Source organism: Cornus florida, unplaced genomic scaffold (genome assembly GCF_030987335.1).
Source record: "Cornus florida cultivar Cherokee Brave unplaced genomic scaffold, ASM3098733v1 CherokeeBrave_3.0.0_Hap2_Chr10, whole genome shotgun sequence".
NCBI classification, from domain to species: Eukaryota; Viridiplantae; Streptophyta; class Magnoliopsida; order Cornales; family Cornaceae; genus Cornus; species Cornus florida.
Window position 1 is genome coordinate 110398747 of NW_026775580.1, and position 26092 is coordinate 110424838.

The following is a 26092-nucleotide window of genomic DNA, read 5'->3' on the forward strand; positions in this document are numbered from 1 at the left end:
TAGTTTCATGAAGATCTTACCCATACATCCATTAATATATATATCAATATATTTACAGTATGTATATGGAATGCATGGTTTTCTAAATCTTGGTAATATTTCTCACTTGCTTGGTCGGATGATAATGTGAATCTGGATTTGAATTTCTATGTTGGAATTAGTTCTCCGCTGACTAAAGCTAATTGGTGTTGTCTACTAATTGCAAATAGAGGAGTAACAACATTAAACTGTGTTTATGTAGATTGATATATATATTGGTTGAGTGGTTTAAGGGCTATTGATCGTCAACGTCCTATTCAGTCCGACCCATCAATTCCGGAGCTCGCCACCATCCTTGCCAACCCACTGAACCATCCTTTGTTCTAACTTCTCATCGGTCTATCGACAACTCTCCTTTGGAGAAAGAAAGGTTAAAAGAGAAAATGATGTTTGGTGGGGGTATTTTTGGAAGAGTAAGAGGGTAAAATAGGTATTATATTAATTGAGGAGTGTTTTTGCACAAATTAAAAAGAATAGGGGTGTTTTTTGCACAACTTTTTAAATAGGGGGTAAAAATGCTATCAAAGGTATACTTCAGGGGTGTTTTTTGCACTTACCCCTTACACAGAGATTAACAGATAAAACACCCCTCGATTTTTAGGGTCTATATTTAATTTAAGGTAAATTATACCTCCCCGGTGGTTTAGGCAAATCTCACATGAGTGGCGCTTTTGAGATTTATTACTCTCACATTTCTTTAGACTATTAAAAGTCAATTATACCTTTCTATATAATATATTTTTATAATACTAATATATTTGAAATGGCATAAAGTGGACCGGGCCGTCTTTGGGCCAGTCCACTCAGCCCAAAACATTATTGGACTGCTGATCCATTTTTCAGAACGACCCACCAGGCCTAAGGATCGATTCAACCACGTCTAGCCCCAATCTTTTCAGCATTGCATGACAGACTTCCATTCACTACGGCCCAAAGATGAGGTCCATTGAAAATAATTGAGAGTTTTGGGAGAGGAATTAGGATAAGTGAAAGAGATGGAAAGAATGAGATGGTGTGAAGTGTAATAAATTACTTTCCTAATACAGAGAGCAATTTCTTGCATCTTCAATATTATAAAATAAAAAATATATATATATTCTATCTCATCTCTCTTATTACTTTATTTCTTCTTTCTACCACTGTTTCTCTTTCCTAAAAAAAAGCTCGTAAATAAATGAAAAAATAAGTGTAAGGGCAATTTGGTCATTTTATAAAAAAAAATTCAAGTTTTGATGGTGAGAGGGTTGTTGAGTATACACCTAAATCTCAAAGGAGGTCAAAATAATAAACCTTAAACGCTCCACTTGTGTAAGATTTGCCCAAACCTGATTAATGTAATTTACCCTTTAATTTGACATTTATCATTTATTGGTTGAAAAATGTATACCATAGAAGTGTGTGTGTTAAGTATAAAATATGAATAAATCATTTATATTGCTGGTTAATTCTTGGATTTAAAAATAGTTAGAGGTCATTTTGATATATAAACAAAAATAGTATTATAGATATTTCAGTTCTAAAATGACAATTTTTCGTCATTCTTGTAATGCTTGACAAACAATTGGGAGGTACATGTATATTTTTTTAACATACGAGGGTTTTTGTGCAAAAGTAAAAGTTCAAGGAGAGAGGGTTAAAGTGTGTATAAATGGGTGGGTATGCAGCACTATCAAACAATTGGGGCTTTTGGGTAAATGGACAAACGTCCACCCATTACAGTTAGTATCAGAGCCAAACCCAATCTTTAATCCGGTGTCACGCCAAGCCTTCAGCCCAGAGGGCATCCTGGTTTAGCCTCGAGTAGGCAGGGTGGCCCTACCGCAACAAGGGGCGTTGTGTGGGTTCGGGTGGGGGAAAATGTTACAAGTGAGACTTGTCACACACAGTATTTGGATGAGGGTTGAAGTGTGTATAAATGGGTGGGTATGCAACACTACCCAATAACTTAAGCTTTTGGATAAATAGGCAAGCGTCCACATGTTACACTTACCAAACATGATAATGAAAATTGGTATTTGGAATGAGTATTGCATTTAGAAAAATTGTTGAGTTAGGGGCTTCTGCCTCACTGGAATCTTTTGATTCACATTATGACCTATAATTTTTGTTAAAATTTTAAAAATAAACCCATTTAATTTTGAAAATATCCGACTTATTTTTGTTTTATCTAATATTCTAAGAGCATCTCCAGCCCTTTGTTAAAATACATTTTTTTTTTTTTTTCTCTCTCCAGCCGTATGTTTAGATACACTGCGCCATGACACCAATGTGTAAAATTGTTATATATTTTACACAACATTTTTACATAAACATATCAGCATATTTCTTTTTTCTTCCCTCTTTCTCATTCCATTAACAAATCAACCCTATATTAAGTAGGTTTGTAAAAATTATGTGGGGTCCAGGCATGACATTGGTTGGTTGTTATTGGGGATATATTTTTACAAAAAATGTATAAAACAACCGCTGGAGTTAAAAATAAATAATCCAAAATTTGTGTGTAAATCTTTTATTACACATCAAATTTACACAAAAAAAAAAAAAAATGTACACAACGATTAGGGATGTTATAAAATAGTTAAGTGAGTACTTTCTCGTTTTCTCAATCTTTACCGCCCCCATCCATACTAATAACCGCCTCACTACAATTTGTTGCTACCCATATTGTAAACAATTAATTGTGCAATCTAACAAGAAATTAATAGATGCATCATAATTTTAGTGAATATATATGTTGAAAAAAAAAAATGATAATATAAATAATAAAATTGTCATGCCGTGTCCTTAAAATATGAAAATTTGTTGAAATATTAATTAATGTTCATTTGTGTTTCCTTATTATGATAGTTTTGAAAGAAAAATAAATAAACTCATTGTCATTCAAGCTGCCCCAGCCCTCGAATAATTTTTTAGGGGTCATTCACTTACATCTATCTGATATTGAAAGTGTTTGTATTTTCTATTTTTTATATACAATTTAACATATTTTCAAATTTAAAAAGTGCATTGATATCCTTCTAAATAACATATAAAATTAAAATATTTCCTTTTTCTTTTCCTTTCTGGTTACTTGACCCTATTGAAAAAAGTTGCGAGAAAATTCAATCACTTTTGGACAAGTCACATATTTTGGAATTAATCAATAAAAAAAAATTTAAAAAACAAATTATATAAAAATATAACATTGTATATGCAAAAGTGCGTGTATTGATTGCATTGCATGTAATTTAAATTTTTTAATTAATAAATAAAGTATATATATAATAGTGTTTTATATTATGAATTTAACATATGATAAATTAGTAGGAGATACTTTATTGCAGGATAATTTTTTTAAACCTGAGTTAGTATTTAGCAGGAGATACTTTATTACAGGATATAAATATAGGATCTGTATGGTTAGCCTTGGTCCATGTAGATGGGAAAGATACTTGATTGTTGTTGTCGTAATAGTTTTGTTAGATAGTTTATATTTTGCATGTGAGTTTCTTCTTGAATAATAAATTTTAAGATAAATTACACTCAAACCCCCTTATGTTAAGTCATTTGATAGCTAGATTAACATTTTGGTTTTAGGTTTCACTTATATTTGAATTAGTTGTTTAATATTTCACTTACGCCCCAAATGTCAATTTTTGATAGGGCCATAGTACTTTTGAGGTGTTAAATAACTATGCTACCCTTTGACCTTCTGTTGACTATTTTTGTGACCAAACTATCCCAACATACACCTTCCTCTTCCTCATACCATCATCATCCCCAATCGCCATTCGCACCACGACCACACAAAAGTCAACTCCTCAAAATTACACACACATATACATATCTTTATAGATATATAAAATAGCCAAACATATATAAATATATACACATATATCTATATATATGTATATATATATACACAAAACATAGACACACAAACACACGTACAAAACAGCCAAACAGGGGAGCCAAACTAAAATTATGATGGGTCTATCAGATCCTTTCTTTCGTTCTTGTTCCTGATTAAAAAAAATTCATTTTTAGAGAGAGAAAGAGTGAGGTGGTGGATGAATTGAGTGGGGTGGAGGGACGATACAGTGCGATAAACAGTGAGGTGAGAGAATGAGAAGTTCCGATCCAAAGCTTAGTTACAAGACTCCAACACCTCTCCTTCATTAACAGTCAACAATAAAAAATAAAAAATAAACAACAAATTCAGTATAATGAGCAATCTCTATTGACTCAAACTTTTTTACCCAAATTCGTGACCTCACCAAAGTCCAGACCAACCCAACATTTCTTCATTTTAATGTTCTGGCCCAACCCGGTATTTCCTTATGGTTATCGACATCCATATAATCTAAGAAACTTGATTAATTGATTTAAATGTCTGATTATACATGACAAGGTATTAGACACCTATGTATATGTAGAATACATGGTTTATATAGATTGGGTCTGTTTTCTGTTTTTAAGCATGAATTTGCTACCAGCGCACTCTGGCTTTCGCCTCTGTTTGCCTAAAGTCTTTAGTAGTGATAGAGGTGTTGGGCAGGGGCGGTGGTGATGGGTAGGGCGGCGGAGGTGTTGGGTGATGGGTGGTGATGATCTCTCTACCTATTATCGGCAAAAGAAGACAATTTGCAAAGAGCGGCAACGAGGTGAGGTCGGCAACAGAGAGGGGTGTTGGGTGTATGATGTCATTTTGTGTGTTTTAGATGCAGAGGGGTAGTTTTGTCTTTATAATTATAATTTTTTTGGTATTAAATTGTATTAAAAAATTAAGGATAAAAGGGTCCATTCATATATGTCAGAGTTCAAAAAGTAAATTGGGATGTGAGTGAAAGTTAAAACCAAAATCTTCATATAGGTGAAAAATGACATAACCTCATAAAGTCTTACTGTAATTCACCCTGAATTTTATTGTATTTATTGTTGGACGAGTGCTAATTGCACTCGTACATGCATTGTCGTCGCATTCCTAATTGGTTAATATTTCTAAAGTTACATGCTGGTTAATTAAATACCTCCTACCATTATGGACATTTAAAATATAGATTTATAAAACAAAAGTGCCGTTTTAATTTTATACAAAAAAGAAAAGAAAAGAAAAGAAAAGAAAAGAAAAGGTGTTGTTTTTATATATACATCTATGTATACGCATACTGTATAGTGTGAGAAAAAAATATATAAATAAATAAATAAATAAAATAATTTAGGTGTTTTATATATATATACACGCCATCCAAATGAGGAGAAAGAATAAATTATTAAATATTAAAAGGGCACTGTTTATCTATAAATTTATATTTTAAAGGTCTCTTAATGATATGAGACATTTAATTGACTAGCATATAATTTTAGAAATCTCAATTCTCAACCAATTAAGAGTGCAACTGCAATTAACACTCTTATTATTATTATTATTATATTTAAAAAAAACTCAATTGACCCTATTCAAATGGCTTTTCCACTAGCGTATAAGGTCCATGGAATTGTTCTAAAGTCTAACTCGGCATCATGGATTTGGAGTTGAACCCATTGCCGGAGCTGTAATACGACACCACTGAAGATGAACACGAGTGGTACATTAGCCCACCACCACCACCATCCATAAAGGATGACATCGATGTGGAGAAGTACGGACTCAAAGGCTACTAACGGTGGAATGGTGAACTATTTGTCCTGAGATGCAGATGTAGCCATTGATTAATTCAACTCACAATTCACATGGTCCGATTCACTAAAGCGAAAAACATTGTTTGATTTTAGATTCAAAACACATAAGTAATATATATCGCCATGTGAGAGAGAATGGGGAAGGCCCAATTTCTATTCCCTTTAGTCGTTATTTTCTTTTCTTTTAAAACTTTAACACTTGTTATTTGGAGAAAATAGGATTCTCGCATCTGAAATTTTTTCGCAAATTTTTTCATGCATAAAACACATGAAAATTAACTTTCTCGCAAAAGTTGTGCACTTTATATATTCCTGTACACACAAATTTCGTATCTGCAAATCAAATAACGAAATATGGGGCAAATAATATTGATTTATAAAAATTTGAGTACAATCTTCTCAGGTATTATTTACAAAATAAAGAAAATATCCTCTGATTCGATCTCTTTTGTTGGTTAGATCCAAGGGCTATTGGAGCTTGATTTTAAATCAGGCTACTGACAATCTTTTTCAAGTATACGTAGTTGAGGAAGACTGCCAATTATTTCTGATCAAGGGCTGACGAAGCTTGATATCGAACAGTGCTGTTTGGCGATTCTTCAAACTTGTTGAATTATGGAGAAAGAACGACACGATTTTGATGTGCTTGTTGTTCTTTGTTAAATTTGAGGAACAACATCATGACTTTGGATATACTTATTGCAGAGTTTTTGTATTTCTTTCTACAATTCTATATTTATAGAAGAGAAATGATAGATCTTTCGACTTTAATTGCCGACTATTCCTCCGAGTATAACGTGGTTGGGAATGAGTAGAAGAGAAAGAGATGTTTACGGAATTTTTTTTAAGAGTTCTAATGGGATCCAACCACGTTATATTCGTAAGAATATTCGACAATTAACGTCGGAAGGCCTATCATTTTTCTTTATAGAATTATCAATTTCTATACCCCTTTCTCATTCCCTTTATTTATAAGATTCTTGAATTTACTAGTGTCCTATTTTTATTTTAGCAAGATATTCCCACGCACCACTCCTACTATCCTACGCCTATTTTATTCTTTTGAGACTTTAATGCTATGTTTGGTTGGAGGGAAGGATTGATGAGGGATGGATAAGAGGGGGATAAACTAACTTTTTAGTGTTTAGTTGGAGGGAAGGGAAAAGTGAGAGGAAGCAAAGAGGGATGCTTCATCCCTCCTTCCTTTGTATTTCTCTATCCGTCCAAAATTGGGAGAAAGAGGAAAGAGAAAGAAATAATAACTAAAACAAATATCGATTTTCCATTTATAACCTTCCTAAAAATTTGGAATAGAAATAGAATTTTTAAATTTTTAAATATGGAGGGCATATTAGTAAAAAAAATATAAAAACTCTATTTCCCTCCCTTTCAACCAAACAAAAAATGAGAAAAGACACCTTTCATTCCCTATAAATATCTCATCCATCCCTTCCCTGTCCTTTCCATCTATTTTTTCATCCCTCCAACCAAACAAAACATAATTGTCTATCATCCAACCAAGCTAAAGGATCATATCACCGGGCAAGGCCCGTGATCCTAAAGTCTAAACTTATCATACAATAGGAAAGGAAGATACAGCATTGGAGGAGCGAAGCCAAAGCAACAGGTTGAACGACGTCACTTGGCAGTGGCACTGTCACCGGTAACGGTGAATCTCCGACCAATGCCTGTCAAATGGTAACGACGAAACCCCAATCTACTCTGAATTAGCGTTATCTTTTTGGATCTGTCAATCAGTACACATACCAAAAACACACACATAAACAACAATTATCCTGCAATTCTCTCTAGGGTTCTTACTGGAAAAAATTCTTATTAGGGTTTTGCACTGGCAACCAAATGCTGGAACGACTGTTAACAGTCAAATCCTCAACGAAGTCTCTCAGTGTGTTGAGAGCATCAATGGCGTCAAGGAAGGAAGGTGGAAATCTACCCTCACCTATTACAAACCTATGCTTAGAGGTATTTGTCTTTATATATATGTGTGTGTATGTATCTATGTATATATTGGGTTCTAATCTTGTATACAAAATATTTACTACCCATCAGAACAAGCAACGGCGAGCGAATTTCCTCGCGATTTCCTGGGGATTTCACTGCCTGAGCAGCCCAATAAGTACTACTTTGTAATTCGCGGCCAAAAGATAGTTCTTGAGGCAGAACTGACAATTCAGATGATAATGGAGAAACTGCAATCATACAAAATGAGGGTGGGACTTAATTTCGAGGTTAGTAAATTATTACATAAATTTGTTGATTCGTGGAACATTTCTTGGTGTGAAGTAGTATGATTATATTCTTGAATAGAATGGATTCACCTATTTTATTTTTTTTGCAAATTAAGAAACATGTGAGTGCTCTTGTTTTGCTTATTATGTAGCAATAGGGTTGTTAGAGTTGAACATCACACTTTGGGAGATGCAACATGATATCAAGGTTGATTAAAGCATGATAGGTTATATGAGTTGTGTATACCATAGAAATGATAATTGCATTGTTTTTTGTTTTTTTGTTTTTTTGTCTTTTTAAAAATCTTTTTGAGCCATGTTTTCTTGTGATCAAGACACAGTTATTATTGTCAAATAGGGTATAAATCTTCTATATCTGGTGATAGGCTATTGTTTTTAGTAGGGTAGTAATTTATATTGGTACTTTAAGAGAATATATTATTCATATTGGCAAATTATATACCTATACATGGTTAGACATATTGCAGAAAATGCGATCACACCATTGTTTTATTTATCATGAAATATAAGTCCATTTTACCAACACACACACACACATATTTGCAACAGTTGTTTACACCATGCCCTCAAAATTGAAAACTAGATGGATACTAAAGCATCATGCCACGAGCTTTAAAAATCATGTCGGGATCCACTAGCTGACTGTACCCACGGGCATTGCTTTAATGCCCACCTGTCAAATGTAAATCAGTCCTCCTTTTCACAAAGATTTGCTTACATGCATTTGAATAATTGAATTGATTTGATTCAAATAAATATATATGTCAGGCATGCTTTTCAGTTTACAATTGGAAATGGGCAAATTCTTATAGTAGTTACTCAATTAAACTTTATTTTTGATTGATTTGCTTGGTATCTCTTTTGCAAGGCAAAAACTTTGTCAAAGTACTTTAATAAAAGAAAAGAAGCATATTTCTGAGAGTAAGATAATGAGTTTCTCAAAAAAATTCAGCATTTGTTATCCATCATTTTTTAGATTTTGGAAATTTTCTCCCTTTATTGAATATTAATAACTCAAAGAAGCTTAACAACTAGAGCAAAAATTGCCAAAATTTCTTATTCCGTGATATTGTTATTTTATTTTTTTATTTTTTTGACAACTCATGGGCTATGATTTATGTAGGGATTTCAATATCAGCTTGGCGACTTCCAGTTGAGAGTGGGGAAAGTCGCTCCTATGCACTCTGAAAGCTTGAGGGGCATTGTTATGGAGGTACTTAGCTCTCATTACATTTTAACTTTTAAAAACTTCAAATACATAGTGCATTGATTTCAACCATCATAAATTTTATGCATCATATGAGATGTTGAAAATTAATAAGGTGTTACCTCTTTGCATTTTTAGGAAAGTTGGTATATATTTTAGAGTTCTTGATATGGAAAGGATAGCATTTGTTAAGAGTCTTAGGGATTTGGAGTTGTATGATCAATCCATATTTTGAAATTTGAATTCTCTCAAGTTTGTTTAAGAAACTTCCCTCTTATTTTAAATTTATTTATTTTTGGTTAAATGCTGATGGATATTGCAATCTGTATTTTGACCTTTATTTCTTCCAGTCTAATTATTTGTTTCATTCTGACTCTTAACCACTGTTAGATTGGACAAAACTTCTGCTTACCATCGTTAGGGGTATAACAATATGGTGTACGAGGTACCTTAAAACTTTATTTTAGTCAAAATTAAAAAGGTGTCACTACTTTTATTTATTTATTTGTTTTTCACCAATTTCATTGTTCATCCCATGTGTTAACATCCGAAATAAATAATTTTCCCAATGGTTAAAACAGTATTTAAAGCTATCGAAAAGGCAGCACAGATGATTATTGCCAATTTTATTTTTGTTTTTTATTATTTTTGATAAGTAGATGATTCTTGGCAATTTGAATTAAAAGATTAAACTAAATAAAGTACTAAGATCTAAATTAGTGTTTATTAAACTTTCCTGTCTGCTGAATTGCTTTGTGGGAGAAAATCACATGTTATTCTGAGCTAGATGAGATGCAGTGAATTTCTTGAGAAAGCATCTGTCAATGTTTAGCTTGACTAACTTTAGGTGTTGGATTTCGAAAATGCAATTCTGAGCAGCAGATTCAATGAAACAACTTCTTGAATTTTTCTAGGATATCAGAAAATATTGTGCCTTTGAACTGTTTATTGCTAAGGACCCAAAGAATTTATTACTTCTCTAACTTTTTCCCAGGATTAATAAATGTTCCATTGCTTTATGAGAGACACATAATTCTCTTTCCCATCTATACCAGATTGGTTGGTTAATATGCTCTTTCCTAAAGCAATTTGCTTGAAGGGGTTTCAGTTGCCAACTAAATACGAACGACCTTCTGCAAAATGGAAGGGCAGCACATCTCATCCTTGATAATGTTGAAGAAGGATTTGAAGGAATGGATGATTGAAATGTTTTTTCTGGTTTAGCTGAGAAAAATTACACATCACTTTCCAGAAGACTTGGCTCTTCATTGGTCTGTGCATGACTTCTCAAAACCAATTTCCCCAAGGCAATAATTGTTGATGCCTTTGTTGGACATTGACCCCAACCCCGTTTTGTCATTTGTACAACTGTACAACCAAACTATTAACTTCCCACTACGAACTCTTCTTCTTGTTACATAGAACCTCTGGCCCTTATGTTGCCTGAGATCTAATGTGGCATTACTCAATTTGCTAAAACAATCCCCAACTCTTGGTGTACATATTCAAAGTTCAAACCATTTAAAATGATTTTTTAATATCTTGCCTTCAGTTGGTGCTGCATTGCTATATCTAGCTTCTCAAGAATGCATTGATTCTTAATTTCTTTTATACTACATTATCATCCATTCATCTTTACATTTTCATCTCACCTTCAACATTTTATGGGCATGTTATTTCTTCACCAGCTATCACTTGACATCATAAGGCATGGCTGCCTTTATTGAGTATTGACCATATTTTGAAAATGATTTCTAATTATGTCTGTTAAATTGTTGGTATTTAATGAAAAATCTGTGGTGATTGTGTGGCTACCTGGTGGCTATATGCATTTCAAGTACTTCCACAGATGAAGAGATGAATTAAAATGATCACCAGTCATCTTTCTACTTCATCAGAAACTCCAATATCACCAAATTATTAGTCTTCAAATAATGGTTTATTTATTTATTTTTTCTCTCTCTTTGTTTGTTGAGTGTAATTTTTATCTCTAAAAGTTGTCCCCCTGTTAAATTCGGAATCATCCTACCGTTCTTGCAGAGCTTTATTCACCAGCAGTTGGAGGTTAATAGTAGGTAAAAGTTCACATGAGAATTGTGTATTTGGTCAAATCATAGATCTTCAAGAGTTGCTTGTTTCTTTGCAGATGGAGTATCTTCCCATCTCGTCCTTGGATAAATCCCGGCAAATCATGGAGGAGTTCTCTGATATATGGCAAGAAGCTCTGTCGAAAAGATCCTTACCAGGTCATTTTACGCATATAGATACAAATTTTTCTGAGTTTGGCCTTGCAGACCACTATACTCCACAACATACAGCTGTTCAGTATGCTACTATCATGGCCCAACTAATAGCAACAGCTCAGTCAGTGAGAAATTAGTTGACAGCGGTTTTCAATTCTGTATGTTCTTTTATCACTGCATCTTCCTTTTAAATGAAAATGGTATCTAAGGTTCACTTCATGACTCGCTTGAAGCCTGCTCTTTTTCGGACCTGTAATACAAAATTTTATTTTCCTTGTATTGTGGTGCAAGCCTGCCAGCACTAATCGATATTTGAGATCATAAACGGGTGGAAAGCATGAAATGGGAATGCAGCTTGGTGAGATGAACTTGAATATGAATATTATATGATCAAACCAGCCCTACATGAGTTCTTATATGAATGATACTTTATGGCATCAATTTACATTCTAGTTCTTTAGATTTTACTACTGCCCATGCAGAGAGTGTTGCAGTCATTTTTGTATGGTGTTGAGCTCCACCAAACCTAGAGATGTGTGAGACTTGTGTCTGAAATTGGTTAGGGAAAAGGGTGGCGATTTTTATCCGATTCAATAACTGATGGATTCATCAATCGTGATTCGTGAACTACCGTTGTTTTTGGGGCATATTACTCGGGCCTGCCCTCGCACCGAAAAAGGAAAATAAATGTTTTCTCTATTGATTGATTAATGGAAGTGTTGGGTGCAACTTGGGCCTGCCCAGCCCGGCCCAAGCCAAACCTAACCTCAACCCGACTTTGGATTGGGTTGGGCCAACCAGATGTAATTCAAACTTGGGCTTCAACCCGGGAGATCCAATCTGAATATTCACAGGTTGGGTGGTATATGGGTCGACCCGTTCCCCGCTCAAAACAACCATCAGTAGGCCTAAATTTTTTTTCCCCTCTTATTCCCTATTTGAATTTAATTTAAATTTTTTTTTTAAATATCATTGCAAAGGCAGAATATATATTAAAATTTTATAAAAATATAATAAGATGATATAAGTACAATAAATTTTTTTTAAAAGAAGGTTCAAAATAGGGTCTGCCCATGAACACAAAATCCAAATATTTTTTAGATTGGGCAGCTTAATATCTCTCTCCTGTCTGCTTATTACACATATTCACCACAATTGATCCTTAAAAAAAAAATTAGAACTTAATCTTAACCGTTCATTCTTGCATCTAAAGGATCTCATCAAACCTTATAAACATTCAACAAGAAAAATAAAAAGATTTAAAATCTTCAATTTGAGTTTCAAAAATAATTAACCAAATAAAATTTTATTTATTTTTCACCACCCACCCCAAAACACACAATCAAAGCCAAACGACACAACCGTTTATTCGCATCATTCAATACTCTTCGCCATCAATCAATTTAGAGATATGTTAAAAAAAAAAAATGACAACCAAACAACACCTTTTGTCTACATCATTTTTATTTCCATCACTCACTCCCAACCACACCATCACAGCCAAACAACCCAAATTGAAGATGAAACAATGGCAATGGAGGCAGAGGTGGAGGAGGAAGACAGCGGCGGCAGAGGAGGAGGTAGGCAGCGGCATGTGGTGGTGGCTTTTTCTTTGAGCAGAAGGATTTTTTTTATGCTGGGAAAACAAAAAAGTTAAAAAAATAAAAATCGGGTTGGATGGATTGGGATCGGGTTAGAACAGTTCTAACCCAAGGCCAACCCGAATTGGGTTCAACACAATCTCAACCCAAACTTCTAAAAATGCAAGCCCAATTCAAGAAGGGACTAGACTAAACCGCTCAACTTGCACCTAGTGTAATCAGGAAGAAGTTTATAGTGACAGACAGTAAATCAAAATATTGATATATAAGAGGAAAATCAGGGGAGGAAAGAGGACTACATTTGTGGATAGAGGAAAATCAGAATATATATTCTTATATGAGCTGAGTGGACACAAGGAATTGTTATGTCTTTTCTCTTTCCCAAACCAGTAACTAATATTGGTTGGATGTCTGATAAAGTGCTTATGGCCTGCCAGGAAGCAACGAGGGAAATCCTTTTCCTTCTACTTTTTCCCTTTTTTTTTCTCCTAATCTAATTTCTAACACTACTTTGTACATATTTTGCATTACGGACAAAAACAAAAAAAAAAGCCAAAGACAAATTTAATTTTTGTACTATTTACATAAAGTTTTCGCGAGCAAAAATGAGAGTAAATTTTTTGTCAAGGTGTGAATATATTAATAATAATAAAAACAAATTACACCCCTTCATTTGTCAACCCAGCTTTTCTATAGCATTAAGCAATTTCTATTCCTTTTTTTTTTTTTAAAAGTAAAAGTTCATGAGTTAAACTTGATTACTTTTTCTTTTGGTAATTGAGGAAAAATTGATTCAAAACAAGGAAGAAGCTTTCTTTTCAGAAACAAAACATTAAGGCATGCTTACTACGTATTTGGTTTTTGATGTTTTTATTTTTGTCGGGTAATGTAGTAATAAATTGTGGAAAAAATTTATCTGAAAAAAATTATTTTGTTTTGTACAGTGCCGAAATGTTTAGTGAATAAAGGTTAAAAATTACAACACCAATTTAGTATTTTTATATGTTTCAGCAATGTAGCGTTTGGTATTGTAGCGATGAACAATAGTTTTTTCTTTTTTTTGAAAGACTCTTAAATGACATTTTTAAACTAATCATTTTATTTTTCAAATTTGCAACACTTTTTTACCAAACATGTTTTAATATTTTTGGTTCAAATTTATTGCAACAAATGGAACCAATTATGTTTTCTATTACTATTCAAAATACGCTACAACCAAATACTTATTTTGTTTTAAGTCAAAACAGAACGCGTCCAAAATAGGCCCTAATTACATAAAATTAACTGTGTGAACTTGATTATAGGGTGTGTTCTAGAGGCCTGACACTATTATCATCTATCAAAAAAAATAAAATAAAATTTTAAGAGTAATGATACTTGTACCGATTTGTTATAGTGAATTACTTAATCGAATGTTTCTGATTGGTTATTTATGCCAATACATGTGAGTGGAGGGCCCGCTCCTTTATTTATCCCAATTGTTGTAGTGAATTGTCATATCTATTTCTTTTAATTGGTCCATTTATGCATAAATAAAGAAATGGCTCTCTTACTTATATGTATGGTGTAAAAATAATTAATAAGAAACATTTAATTTGGTAATTAATTGCAACAAATCAGTACAAATACCATTACTCCAATTTTAATTACGATTTTAATTGATCCATCATCGCGACTAATTGGCCCACTTGGATGCAATGCAGCATTGTCCATTCCCACCTGATCCATCTCCTATTCTCTCTAAACAAATTTAAGCCATGCCCATTTTCTGGAGTTAGGCCTTGACAGGTCCATCTTATTTAAGGAGATCAAATAAGCTTTGTGACAAATATAGGTTCTTCGATTGATAATCGGGCTTGGGTTGTTGGGCAGCCCAAATTCCATCTCCGAACCACCCTCAACGGTACGACTGTGCTTCTCTTTTAAACCCTTGCCCTGCACCAGGAGAAAGAGAGAGAAACAAATGGATCTATATAAGACTTATGTACAGATACAGAGATTTAGAGAGAGAATCGATACCCAAACAACCCACAGATATTTAGAGAGAGAATCGAAACCCTAACAAACCATTGTTACTGACAGAGGCTGGTTGGTTCTAATTCTTCATTCAGTTTTCATTGAAGTTCTATATCATTTCTGTATGTATGCAATCGTATCATGCTTTTTTTGGGATCCATTTGTGTATAATTATTTGCACACACTAGTATGTGTATATATATATATGATTTTTATTAATTCGTTAAAATCGTACCTACATTGAACGATGAATTCAATCCATTGATGTGAAAAAGTTCGGAATCATTCAATCATCGATACCTTCTGTTGAAGGTTAATTGTTCCCCCCTTAGGTAGCTTTATTGATTATTATAATTTTTTTTTTTTGTTGAGAAAAATGGATTCGAAGTACAAGTGGGTTATATGATTAATGACTTAAATCTCCCAAAATCCTACCTTCTCTTTGATTACATGTAAATGTATATGTATAGGTGCGTATGCGTATATCTTTGTAAGTTGATTTTGCAAGGACCTGCTGCCAATTGGAATTAAAGGGTTACCTTGATTTGTCATACATAAAGTATTCACTGTAATTACTTACCGAAACTTTTGTCTATTTTGTTTGTAAGCAAATTTGGTTATGCTATCTGGTCTTGTACCAGTTAAGTTATTTATCAACAAAAATGGTGTAACTGTCGACTTCATTTTTTAGCAGAAGTTGATCATTCAACTCTGATGGAACCAGAGCCTTTTGGGAATACTACTACTAAAGCCCCTAGGAAGGTTTGTTACAATGCCCTTCCTATACCCCAAATATAGCATGTGAAAAAAATTTAGTCTTCCTATAATTTTATCATGAATTGCTTTGATTGCAGGTGAGATTTGCTCCGAAGGGTCCTCCTCGCAGGCTGCAAAAGTCTGTTGTGCCTAAAAGGTAATACAATATTCACTTAAAATAAGAACATGGATCTCATTGCTTAGTAGAATTTCCTTTTAACTTGTGTGAACTTGTTTTGCAGTGAAAAGATTGAAACTGCTGACGATAATGCTGCCCAAGCAGAGGAATTGTTGCGCCGCTTCAAAGTATATGTTCACATTGTTATTTTCATTTGGTATGATGAGTACAATTCTTGGTTTAGTTTGCTTGTGTCACTCTTCACCATTGACTTTCTCTTATAGGATGCTTCTGTGAGGGGAAAGCCTAAAGTTGAAAAGAAATGTAAGTTTCTTTTTGAGGTTTTGTTACTCAGTTCTTATTGATTAAGATCTGAATGCCATTGTTATGTATGGTTGTTCTAGTTATTATATTGTATTATTATTTTTTACTCTAAGGATTATCTTTCATTGAAATTTTCTCTGTGTCTCTTACTTTTATGCAAACATTGTTGGGACCATCATTGGGTTCTGTGTGACTTTAGGGTGTACTTGTTTCTTGTTCAAGATTTTAAAGCTTCCAATCATGGAGCTGAATTTGTGTGAGGCTCTTGCCTATATGCTTAGGTGAAGCATTATAGACTATAGAGAGACATTTGATTATGGTTTTTAAAATCCTATGATTCACCATTCGCTTTCCCTCTTAGATATGAATTGCTAGGTTGAATCATATTGTAAGAAAGCGTAGTGAATCCTACGTGAATCAAAAAGCATTTAATTTTTAAAGATCGTGGTTGGAATGCCTATGACTCAAGTCAAGATCTGAATTTTAGTATTTACATACTATTTATTTTCCTTTTCCTTTTCTCAATTACAAGCTTCCTAAAGCCCTCCTAAAAGCTTTACATTCACTCGCTCGGGCAAAGGATTTGATTTTTCCTTAAAAAAAAATCAAAATCAAACATCTTTTTCTTATATTCCTACTTGCCAAACAAATCTTCAAGCAACTGTGCTACTCTTTTATGGAATTATGATCTAATGGTAATAAAGATGCAAACATGAGTTTGTATAGAGATAATTATAGTTGCATTCCAATATTGGAGTGCTGAAACAACCCCAATCTTAGGGAGTTGATAAAACCAGATCGAATGATAGGCTTGCATAAATTTTTTTTTTTTGTTTTTCATGACGCTTTCATTTTAGTGATTTGTACTTGAATTGATCTATTAATATCAGGAGAATGCTTGCTAATGAAATAGCATTATCTATTATACTTGTTCTCTTTGAAAGAACTGAGTGGTGGATGACAACTACAGGTTCGTTGACTAATACTTCTCATATCATTTCTGCCTAATACAATTTGCAGTAGCACCAACGCAAATTGCCTTTGGTTTTGGAGGTGGATCAAGTTCTATAAAATCGTATGGTGCTCCTAAGAGTGGCATTGGTATTAACAGAGCTTCTGAAGGTAAGTAATTCTATTTCTCACCATGTACGTTTAGCTGCTAAAGATGCTTCCCGTTCAATTAACTTGCAGATGTGTTTCAACAGGTGGTGGTGCCTATGCTTCAGGCCTTAGGCTGGAAAAAGAATACAAGGAACCATGGGTAGCTAAACCACAACTCTGTTCCATAGTTCTATTTCTTTAGTTACTATTTTCCTGGTTTGAATTGCACTTCCCCTTCCATACTTACTAGTACATACTTTTAATGCAACTATAGGATTACTACAGTAATTATCCTGTAACTCTTCCTTTGAGGAGGCCATATTCAGGAAATCCAGGTATGTGTTGAGGTGCATATGGTAATGTGTCACTATTTATAAGAAAAAGAAAATATATTATACCAGTACACAATATGGCGTATTACTTACCAATTGTGGAGTTTGGGAATTAAATTGAGCGGATCAGGAGCGGATTCATGTAAATCCGAGTTCAGATCCATATTTTAATATCAAGATCTGAATCTGTTTCGAATCCTACAAAGATGATCCATATTTAACCCTTATAGTCCAATTAGGATTCTAAGGAGGTAAAGTATGATTGATTTGGTTTGAAGCTTGGGTTAAACCCGATTCTTTGCATGTTTGCTCATATCAAAATCCTACCCGAATCCATGATGAATATTTCAAGGAAAATCCATATAGGACCTAAATTTTAATTTGGATTCTAAATTCAAATCCAAACCCTTTGGATCTTAGGTCAAACTAACTCCATTTCAAGCCCTAGTGGATTGGCTGCCATTTGCTATATTGGTCTTGTATATTTTCTTTTCTTAATCTAAAATAAGGATGTGTACATAAATTATTATGATGCAGTTTGCTAACTTAAAAGTGCATTTAACTTGCTTCTTTTACATGTAGAACTGCTTGATGAAGAGGAATTTGGTGAGACTTTAGAAAGCATGAGTTATGATGAACATTCCACAGAGTCTGCAATAGAGCTTGGGCTAATGGTTGGTACTTTGATTAGACATAATCAAGTTATATTATATACTTGTGCAGAAAATCCTTTATTATGACTCTCGGATGAATGGTTGGCAGGAGGAGAATGTAGAACCAAGTATGTTCTTCTTTCAGCTACCGGCAACTATGCCGATGATAAGGCGACCGGCTAATGCAGAGAGCAATGAGATGGCGAGCAGTTCAAAGGCACTTAAGGGAGCAGCAAATAAAACCTGTGGTTTGGATGAGTTGCCAGCAGGCTTTATGGGTAAAATGTTAGTGTACAGGAGTGGTTCTATCAAGTTAAAGCTTGGTGATAACCTTTGCGATGTGAGTAGGCGTCATAATCATATTATATTAGATAGCTCCTTTTACTTGTTCTAAGATAAAAATTATTTAGTCCAGCTTCAATTCTTTCAATATATAGTTACAACAAAATGGAAAACAGGGTCAAATCATTTTACTATTCAATCATTCTAGTTCTAGAAAATTAACAGGCTTAATATGGTCATGAAAGTTAAGTCAATGCGAAAACCCTTGGGTTTATTGTTAAAATATTTTTTCCCAAGAAATTTTCCTGAGCATCTGAATTACCGTTCAACTTTTTAGATCACTTCCTTGTAGAGAGACTTTGGATTTGTCAAGTATTTCAATTACTGCATTTATTATTTTTAAGAATATGAATTCCTTGTGAGATATTTAATTTTTTGAAGTGGGCACAGGTTTCTGCAGGTTTGAATTCTGTGTTTGCCCAGGATGTTGTTGCCATAAATACAGAAGAGAAGGAGTGTTACGCTGTGGGGGAACTTAGCAAGTGTGCTGTTGTAACTCCAGATGTGGATTCCATCTTAGGTAGGTAGTAGCATGTCTACTTTATAATAGCTTTGCTCAATGCAACAAAAATGATAGGTATTATCTTCCCTGCTGGATTTGCGGCAGTTAAGTTACGTTTGTTTATTTATTTATATTTCATTATAAACATTCAGAGGAGAGACTTGAGAGATTGCGGCATAATGTTATGAATTATTATTACTGTAAAAGAATAAAATACAAGAAATTTTTTATTGGTACTTTTTTTGTTGTTCTATTTGTGGACAGGTAGAAAAGATATCTATACTATTAAAATTCTGAAAAAAATATAATTGTAATAAGCCTTATAAAAGTCTATATAATTGTAAAAAGCCTTGTAAAGTAGAACTGTTCATACACTGATCTAAATCACATGAATATGTGTGTTATATGTATAGACTTTGTTTGATTTGTATACTGTAATTGAGAGAATGTATCCCTGAAATATAGCCAAAGATGACATCGTTGACCGATGATAATTTATATATAGATGATAATTCGTATATATATATATATATATATATATATTTTGTGTACGAGAAGAGGTCTGTGAAAAGAGTCCAGATCCTTTGCAATGCTATAAATGCATGAGGGTCCTCATTTCCCCATCACTCATATGTGCGCAATCACACGTGAATGATATGGACTGTCTTGTGCCGTATTGCACAATTTACACTTGTGAAATGGAACGAAGGGTTACTTGTCCCACTATACGATTTGTACTATTAATTTACACCACATGTGCTTTTACCTGACAAGCTACTTAGATTTTCTTCAAACGAAAAATATGAATAAATAATTGAAACGACAGAAAAAAAGAAGGAGAAATTATAGGAATTAACAGTAATTAGGTGACTGACATGATAGCATGACAAACACAGAGAAAAGCTTCTTTGTAAGATTCTCCACACCAAGCATATCCAATAAAAGTGGTCTTCCTTTTAATCACTATATTAAATTGTAGTCTTAATTAAATTTTCCCTACATATTAAGAACAAAACATAAATTACCACTAGAGAAGAAAAACAATTATATATTAGCTAGACTTGAATCATCAGAGTAATAAATATATACATACAATATAAATTTTTTCCCTTCTATATCGGGCAGATTATAATTAATTAAATTTTGCTAGCCAATCTTCGCCGGAGTCGAGAAAAGAAGCAAAAACAGGGTGATTTGAACCCCACTTTGGTTGAGCATGCTCATTTACTGCCCAGCTCTCCTGCATTTCCTTGCTGAACAATGAAGGTCCTTCTGAAGAAGGTGATAAATAGTTACCATTATTGTTAGAATTGAAGTCCCACATGCCTGAAAAATCCGAGTTGAGTAGATCTGATAAGCAAACCTCCCCCATAATAACATCCAACATAAAATCAGAGGAAGAATCTTCTTCGCGAGTGAATGACAGTGTCTCGTGGTAAGAGCTTGATTCGATCCATCTAACAATGGAAGTGTCATTAACCTTTGGTTGTCCTCCCATTACAATGTTGGTGTCAATAGGTTCAGTTTTTTGTGGTTGTGGACTAATAAAATCCTTTGAGCACTTTGTTGCGTTGGTCTGGGGCACCAGTGAGTCATTGTTCAGTTGTGACTTTGTTTTGAACATCACCGGTGAGGGTGAGGGTGAGGCCGTGGGGGTCTTCTTCTTATCCTTCTTATTGAAATACTGGTTTGAGGGATTACAAGTTGAAGCAAAGTTATGGTGGTCAAGATGTATCTTCTTGCCCAAGTTTGTGTTCCAGTAATTCTTTATTTCATTGTCTGTTCGTCCTGGAAGCCTCCCGGCTATCAGAGACCACCTACAAGAATTCAAAACAGTATTGAGCTTTTATAAGCTCATGAATTAAGCTCATGAAAACACCTGATTATGACTAACTCTTCCAAATTATTGAGCTTTTATAACCGATGAGTCCCATCTAGAAACATAGAGAGAAGCGCGTTCATGTAATTGAAAGGTTTTTAGGCTAGATATCTTAATGAAGTAGGGTGTTGGACGTTAAATAAACAACAATAACAACACATTCAAGTAACTGAGAATATTGAGATGAATGATAAGAGTGGCTGAAAAAGATATATTACTAATTAAAGTGAGAGATCGAGTGTTTGCCCATTAGCAAAAATATCCTTAGGTGGTACAGACACGGAAAGTAGACCTGTTTATGTGTCCATAAGAATAAAAAGACTAGTTTATATAAAAGGTGAGACAACCATGCTGACAATTATTAACATGGAATGAAAAAAACGACTTAAAATTTTTAAATATTCTAGGAGACCTAACGTATAATAAGAAGAAAAGAATTTATGTGGCGGCTTGAATTAGGGATTAAAAGAAAGATGACGATGAAGAGTGAGAGAGAGAGAGAGAGAGAGAGAGAGAGAGAGTGTGCCTATTTCCCAAGAGCTTGTGAAGCCTAATGATGAGTTCTTCTTCGTCATGTGATATGTTCCCTCTCTTGATGTCTGGCCTCAAATAATTCAACCAGCGAAGCCTACAACTCTTCCCACATCTCTTCAAGCCTGCAAAAGAACCACAATCATATGACTTCAAATACAAACCCATATGTCTGTGTATAGTTCTGTGTATATATATGGTTCTTATTCTGTGCATATACTATATATATATATGTGTGTGTGTGTGCGTGCGCGCACATACAAGCTGACCTGCTTCTTTGGAGATTTTTCCCCATCTGCCTTCACCATTGAGCTTAATGTATTCTGTGAGAATTTTATCTTCGGTAGCAGTCCATGCACCTCTGTTCAAGCCCACCTTAGAGCAACAAGGATTTCTCCCCATCTAGCACTCACCGGAAAGAACAGACAACACCATACACACAACACTATGTCTCCTTTTGTTCTGGAAAAGTCGAGTGTGCTGTATATACATATATGGTATACACCTGAATATTCTTCTGGTAATACACCTGTAATATGTCTTTTTTTTTTTTTTTGTGTGGGTAAGTTGAATATTCTTTTGATACTATACACCTGTAATATGTCTTTATGTAGTATGATACAGTGTGACTTAAATGTGGGCTTTTATGGTTTCATATTCTACCATTTCATTCTAAGAACGTTAATCCTGAATCTACAAGTTACCATTTGGTGACATATATTCATGTAAAATATTAGAAAATTCATGTCTTCATATAAATGGACGAGTTTATTGGATTTTTATTTATTTTTAATAAAAAAAGGTTATTTTTTTGTTTTTTATTTAAAAGTTCTAGGAAATGCGGAGATACACTCACACCATAATATTGTTTTTAGTAAGCTAGAACAATCAACCTTTTATCTCAAAAATGTTAGTACTTCTATTTATTTTTATATTTTTTTGTCCAAGTATGACAATTTTTATAAGAGTAGAACCATGACAATTTTTATAAGAGTAATGATAGGAGAATTGAAAAAGAATCTCCGAATAAGTCCCGAATTTAATGTGATTGGCTACACTTATCACATGTTAAATAAAATTTTTTTAAAAACTGTTTAAATAGGTGAGGTGGACAAAAAAACACGTTAAATTCAAAATTTATTTAGGAAAATTATTTGGTAATTGTATCATTTTTATTTTTATAATGGTGCAAGTGCTGTGTGGGACCATTTTCATTGGACAAAGTCCGTTGTTTTCAAATTAAACTGGCTCTCACAGTCACAGAACAGATATTTATGATTATAGGAATCAACGGCCAGTAATTTGTTTTGGTAAAAGTGATGGGACCGTGAGAGTGAAAAAACAAGAAACTTTAATGTGCGAGACTGGCAGTTGGGCCCAAAAACTCCACACTTATTGGATTGATACTATTGGGTGTGGTCCTCGTGTGGCACGTCCACCTCATGATTGGTGCGTGCTACCTATTTTCTTAAAAGTACTACTAATGGCGGGATACTTATATGTATCTTACGAATAGTAATTTTTAAGAAATTATAGAGACATGTATTGTCTTTTTAAAAAGTTATTAATTTATTTTTTAAAATTATTATAGAGACATGTATTGTCTTTTTAAAAAGTTATTAATTTATTTTTTAAAATTTAAAATTTTAAAAATATATATAAAAAAATGTGAAATATATTATTTAAAAAAAAAAAATGAAATATTATTTTTGAACGGACAAAAGAAAATTAAAAACATAATATTTATTTTAGGACAAAAAGAATAACATAATTACCATTCACACCAACGATTATTAATAAATTTAAGGGTTAAATATAAAAAACCCCCTGAACTATTAAGGAATTAGCAACTAACCCTCCTAAACTACTAAAGTTGCAACTAACCCCCTAAACTATGATTTTTGTTGCAGTTTGCCCCATCCGGCGAGGCTCCGGTCAGAACTCACCGTTAAAGTGCCACACTATAATTTTAATGACCATGATGCCCTTATGAGCATAAAAAGACGCTAATGCCCCTTATATGACATTTGCACCCAAAACCACTTAAAACACCCAAACACGCCCTTATGCTAAAATACACACTATTCATCGTCAATACAAACAGATGTGTGGTTATAAACACTGTTCATCTTTTTCACAGTGTGCTTATGCTTTCTGATTTAAAAAAAAAAAATTGTGTTCAGCACAGAAGAAAAATTACACAATCGTGAAAGCGAAAAAAGGGAAATATGGGCCTTGTGATACCCCTCGGATCCGAGACACGGGTTGATCAGGCCCAGGCCCAAACCCGAGGGAGTATCAAACAATTAATAATTTTATAGCGAACACAGAATACAAAATGAATTAAGAAATGAGAGTTTAAAGCTGAAAAGAAACTAAAAGATAATCCTTAAATAATTAAATACTTAAATTTGATAAACCAAATATCCATAATTTGAACAACTCGGGAATCCATCTCTAGTGGACCCCTAATAAAAGTCTCACACTAAATGAAAGTAAAATAAAAGATAAACCCAAATCCAAGATCTGGAAAGAAACCCAACATCCTCGGTAGAATGGAAGATCGTCTCTGCTCAGCACGAACAAGCTCAAGCCTGGAACTGACGTACACCTGAAAAATAGGAGTGGGTCAGGCCCACGAACAAGTTCTAACCTACTACAATCCAAGCAGAGACTCGATACGCATGTACATACTAAATAGTTCAACAATAACTAATAATCCGTACATAAATATATCCACACTACTGGACTCTCGCTAGGCCATGAAGGGGGTCTCAACCTGGATAGAAGGCATCACACAATACGCACCTGAGTGGGTATGAGTACCTAAACCTAAACAGGGTATACCTCAACCTTTACAGTCAGCTACACATCCAACTGCATATACGCACCCTAACCGTCGACACTGAGACTCAAGCTCATGACACGGTAACATAAAAATATATCTAAACTCCGTTTCTATCCATCCACCAGAAATCCAGTAAGTCACTCGGCGTAGTCAACCGTACCGACTTATATATATAAGGAGGATTGTAGTTTATAACCCGTGCCCTTACTCCAAAATAGGTAGGACTTAGCAATTTGAGCTAATCCAAACCCAGTATGTCACCGTCCCATACCGGTACATACAATCCAATCCGTCCAATAGTTGATAAAGCATCGATAATTATAACAGCAATATCAACAATTCCATACTAAACATAAGAGAATGCATTAGCAACCATTCTTAAAAATACCAATAATTGATTCATATTGAAAATATAAATATCAATGTCAACTACTCCTTACTATGCATATTGACATAGATAACCAACCTGCATATTTACATTCACAGTTGACAAAATAATGACCATATAAATGTCAATACCAACAGTTCCAAACTAAACATGTTAGAACAGATTAACAAACATGCTTAAGTAAGCCAATTCAGAATCCATAATTTGATCATACAGGGCTTTATTTAAAATGATGACCTATTCCCAGTTTCCATAGAATTAACAGAGCCTAAATAGATATTTTCCCACTCACATCTATAGCATGCAGAATAAATAGAAGTAATCTATTATACTTATAGTTTCCTGTCCAACAACTTGCCGCACTAACCGTTAAATTTACTCATCAACTAATTTTCAGTGAAATATAAATTTTTAGCATAGTTTCTATTTCCATGAACATATAATTCGAGTGGACAAGCTCTCACAGAAAATTTCTAATATAATTAAGAAATTAGAAACTCCAAATCTACACAGTCTACAAGACCTTCGTAATTAACTCCATGTAATCCTAATGATTGTGTCCAATTTTATGTTAATCTGGTCTTTGCATATTTATGTTTACCCTAGATCATTCCTAAATCACCCATTACAGTATTCATTCACCAATAAACACATTAAAACAATCACTAGGAAGCCTAATCACTGAAAAAAAATTTGGAAAAACAACCCACAAAATCAAAACTCACGCATAAACAACCTGGAGCCGGCTCCAGAATATTGGAGCCGCCTCCAATGGCCCTGGAGCCGGCTCCTAGACCATTGGAGCCGCCTCCAGTCCAAGTGGAGCCGGCTCCAATCCAATAGGAGCCGGCTCTCCCCCTCCTCTTCTTCGTGTTCTCCTCTCCGGTCGCCATTTACGCCTCCGACACTTCACTGTAGAGGTTTACAGAGAGTTTCACTTAATCCTAGAAGATTCCAGTCCTTAACCCAGTCCTTATTATGCTACTAATATGGATTAAACCATGAATTAAATAAGACAGTTCAAAGTTAAACAGGTTACAAGCTTCAAGCCAAAATCAGTTTCAGTTACACTCTAGGCATGACACAGACAACGTCTTTTATTTTTAAACATGTAATTCATCCTGGAACCATTGAGTATGCAAAGAACACGAGTATAAGGGAGAGAGTAAGGTTAGAACTTGCCTTTTGAGATTTTTGTTAAAATCTCTACGTTGTCTTCTACAATCTCCGGCGACTCCTACTGCAACCTCCTCTGTTCCTCGTTTCTAATTCCACAGACGT

General features: G+C 34.0%; 3 protein-coding genes across 7 annotated transcripts; 2 read left to right on the plus strand and 1 right to left on the minus strand.

The window, feature by feature from the left end:
- The first annotated feature begins 7193 nt into the window (after positions 1-7193).
- On the plus strand, positions 7194-11847 carry LOC132277060 (mediator of RNA polymerase II transcription subunit 20a-like). Of its 2 annotated transcripts, XM_059778776.1 has the most exons (6): positions 7194-7398; positions 7541-7683; positions 7771-7949; positions 9094-9183; positions 11324-11578; positions 11712-11847. In XM_059778776.1, exons 1-5 carry the CDS (start codon positions 7385-7387, stop codon positions 11555-11557), a joined length of 660 nt encoding a protein of 219 aa, XP_059634759.1. In that variant the 5' UTR covers positions 7194-7384; the 3' UTR covers positions 11558-11578; positions 11712-11847. The 2 variants fall into 2 exon arrangements, with proteins under 2 accessions (XP_059634759.1, XP_059634758.1); XM_059778775.1 differs by lacking the exon at positions 11712-11847 and having other exon boundaries at positions 11324-11699.
- A 3058-nt stretch (positions 11848-14905) lies between these two features.
- LOC132277062 (uncharacterized) lies at positions 14906-19418 on the plus strand. 4 transcript variants are annotated; one of them, XM_059778783.1, is made up of 11 exons: positions 14906-15109; positions 15732-15799; positions 15892-15950; positions 16036-16099; positions 16196-16235; positions 17256-17357; positions 17441-17496; positions 17611-17671; positions 18251-18342; positions 18431-18661; positions 19064-19418. In XM_059778783.1, exons 2-11 carry the CDS (start codon positions 15752-15754, stop codon positions 19067-19069), a joined length of 759 nt encoding a protein of 252 aa, XP_059634766.1. In that variant the 5' UTR covers positions 14906-15109; positions 15732-15751; the 3' UTR covers positions 19070-19418. The 4 variants fall into 4 exon arrangements, with proteins under 4 accessions (XP_059634766.1, XP_059634765.1, XP_059634764.1 ...); XM_059778782.1 differs by having other exon boundaries at positions 14912-15159; positions 19054-19418; XM_059778781.1 differs by having other exon boundaries at positions 14912-15109; positions 15729-15799; positions 19054-19418.
- Positions 19419-20099: 681 nt separating this feature from the next.
- On the minus strand, positions 20100-22113 carry LOC132277063 (transcription factor MYB1-like). The gene is made up of 3 exons (XM_059778784.1): positions 21845-22113; positions 21571-21700; positions 20100-20982 (listed from the first exon to the last, which is right to left on the minus strand). Exons 1-3 carry the CDS (start codon positions 21975-21977, stop codon positions 20298-20300), a joined length of 948 nt encoding a protein of 315 aa, XP_059634767.1. The 5' UTR covers positions 21978-22113; the 3' UTR covers positions 20100-20297.
- Positions 22114-26092: the final 3979 nt, after the last annotated feature.

Excerpts from the sequence above, each read along its gene's own strand:
- LOC132277062 (XM_059778782.1), top strand. The coding sequence starts at position 15,752 with ATGGAACCAGAGCCTTTTGGGAATACTACTACTAAAGCCCCTAGGAAG. Across the intron at positions 16,100-16,195 it reads AATTGTTGCGCCGCTTCAAA|GATGCTTCTGTGAGGGGAAA; the intron begins GTATATGTTCAC and ends TTTCTCTTATAG. Across the intron at positions 17,497-17,610 it reads AAGAATACAAGGAACCATGG|GATTACTACAGTAATTATCC; the intron begins GTAGCTAAACCA and ends ATGCAACTATAG.
- LOC132277060 (XM_059778776.1), top strand. Across the intron at positions 7,684-7,770 it reads TTACAAACCTATGCTTAGAG|AACAAGCAACGGCGAGCGAA; the intron begins GTATTTGTCTTT and ends ACTACCCATCAG. Across the intron at positions 7,950-9,093 it reads GGGTGGGACTTAATTTCGAG|GGATTTCAATATCAGCTTGG; the intron begins GTTAGTAAATTA and ends TGATTTATGTAG.
- LOC132277063 (XM_059778784.1), bottom strand. The coding sequence starts at position 21,977 with ATGGGGAGAAATCCTTGTTGCTCTAAGGTGGGCTTGAACAGAGGTGCA. Across the intron at positions 21,701-21,844 it reads AAAAATCTCCAAAGAAGCAG|GCTTGAAGAGATGTGGGAAG; the intron begins GTCAGCTTGTAT and ends GTTCTTTTGCAG. Across the intron at positions 20,983-21,570 it reads CACAAGCTCTTGGGAAATAG|GTGGTCTCTGATAGCCGGGA; the intron begins GCACACTCTCTC and ends GAATTCTTGTAG.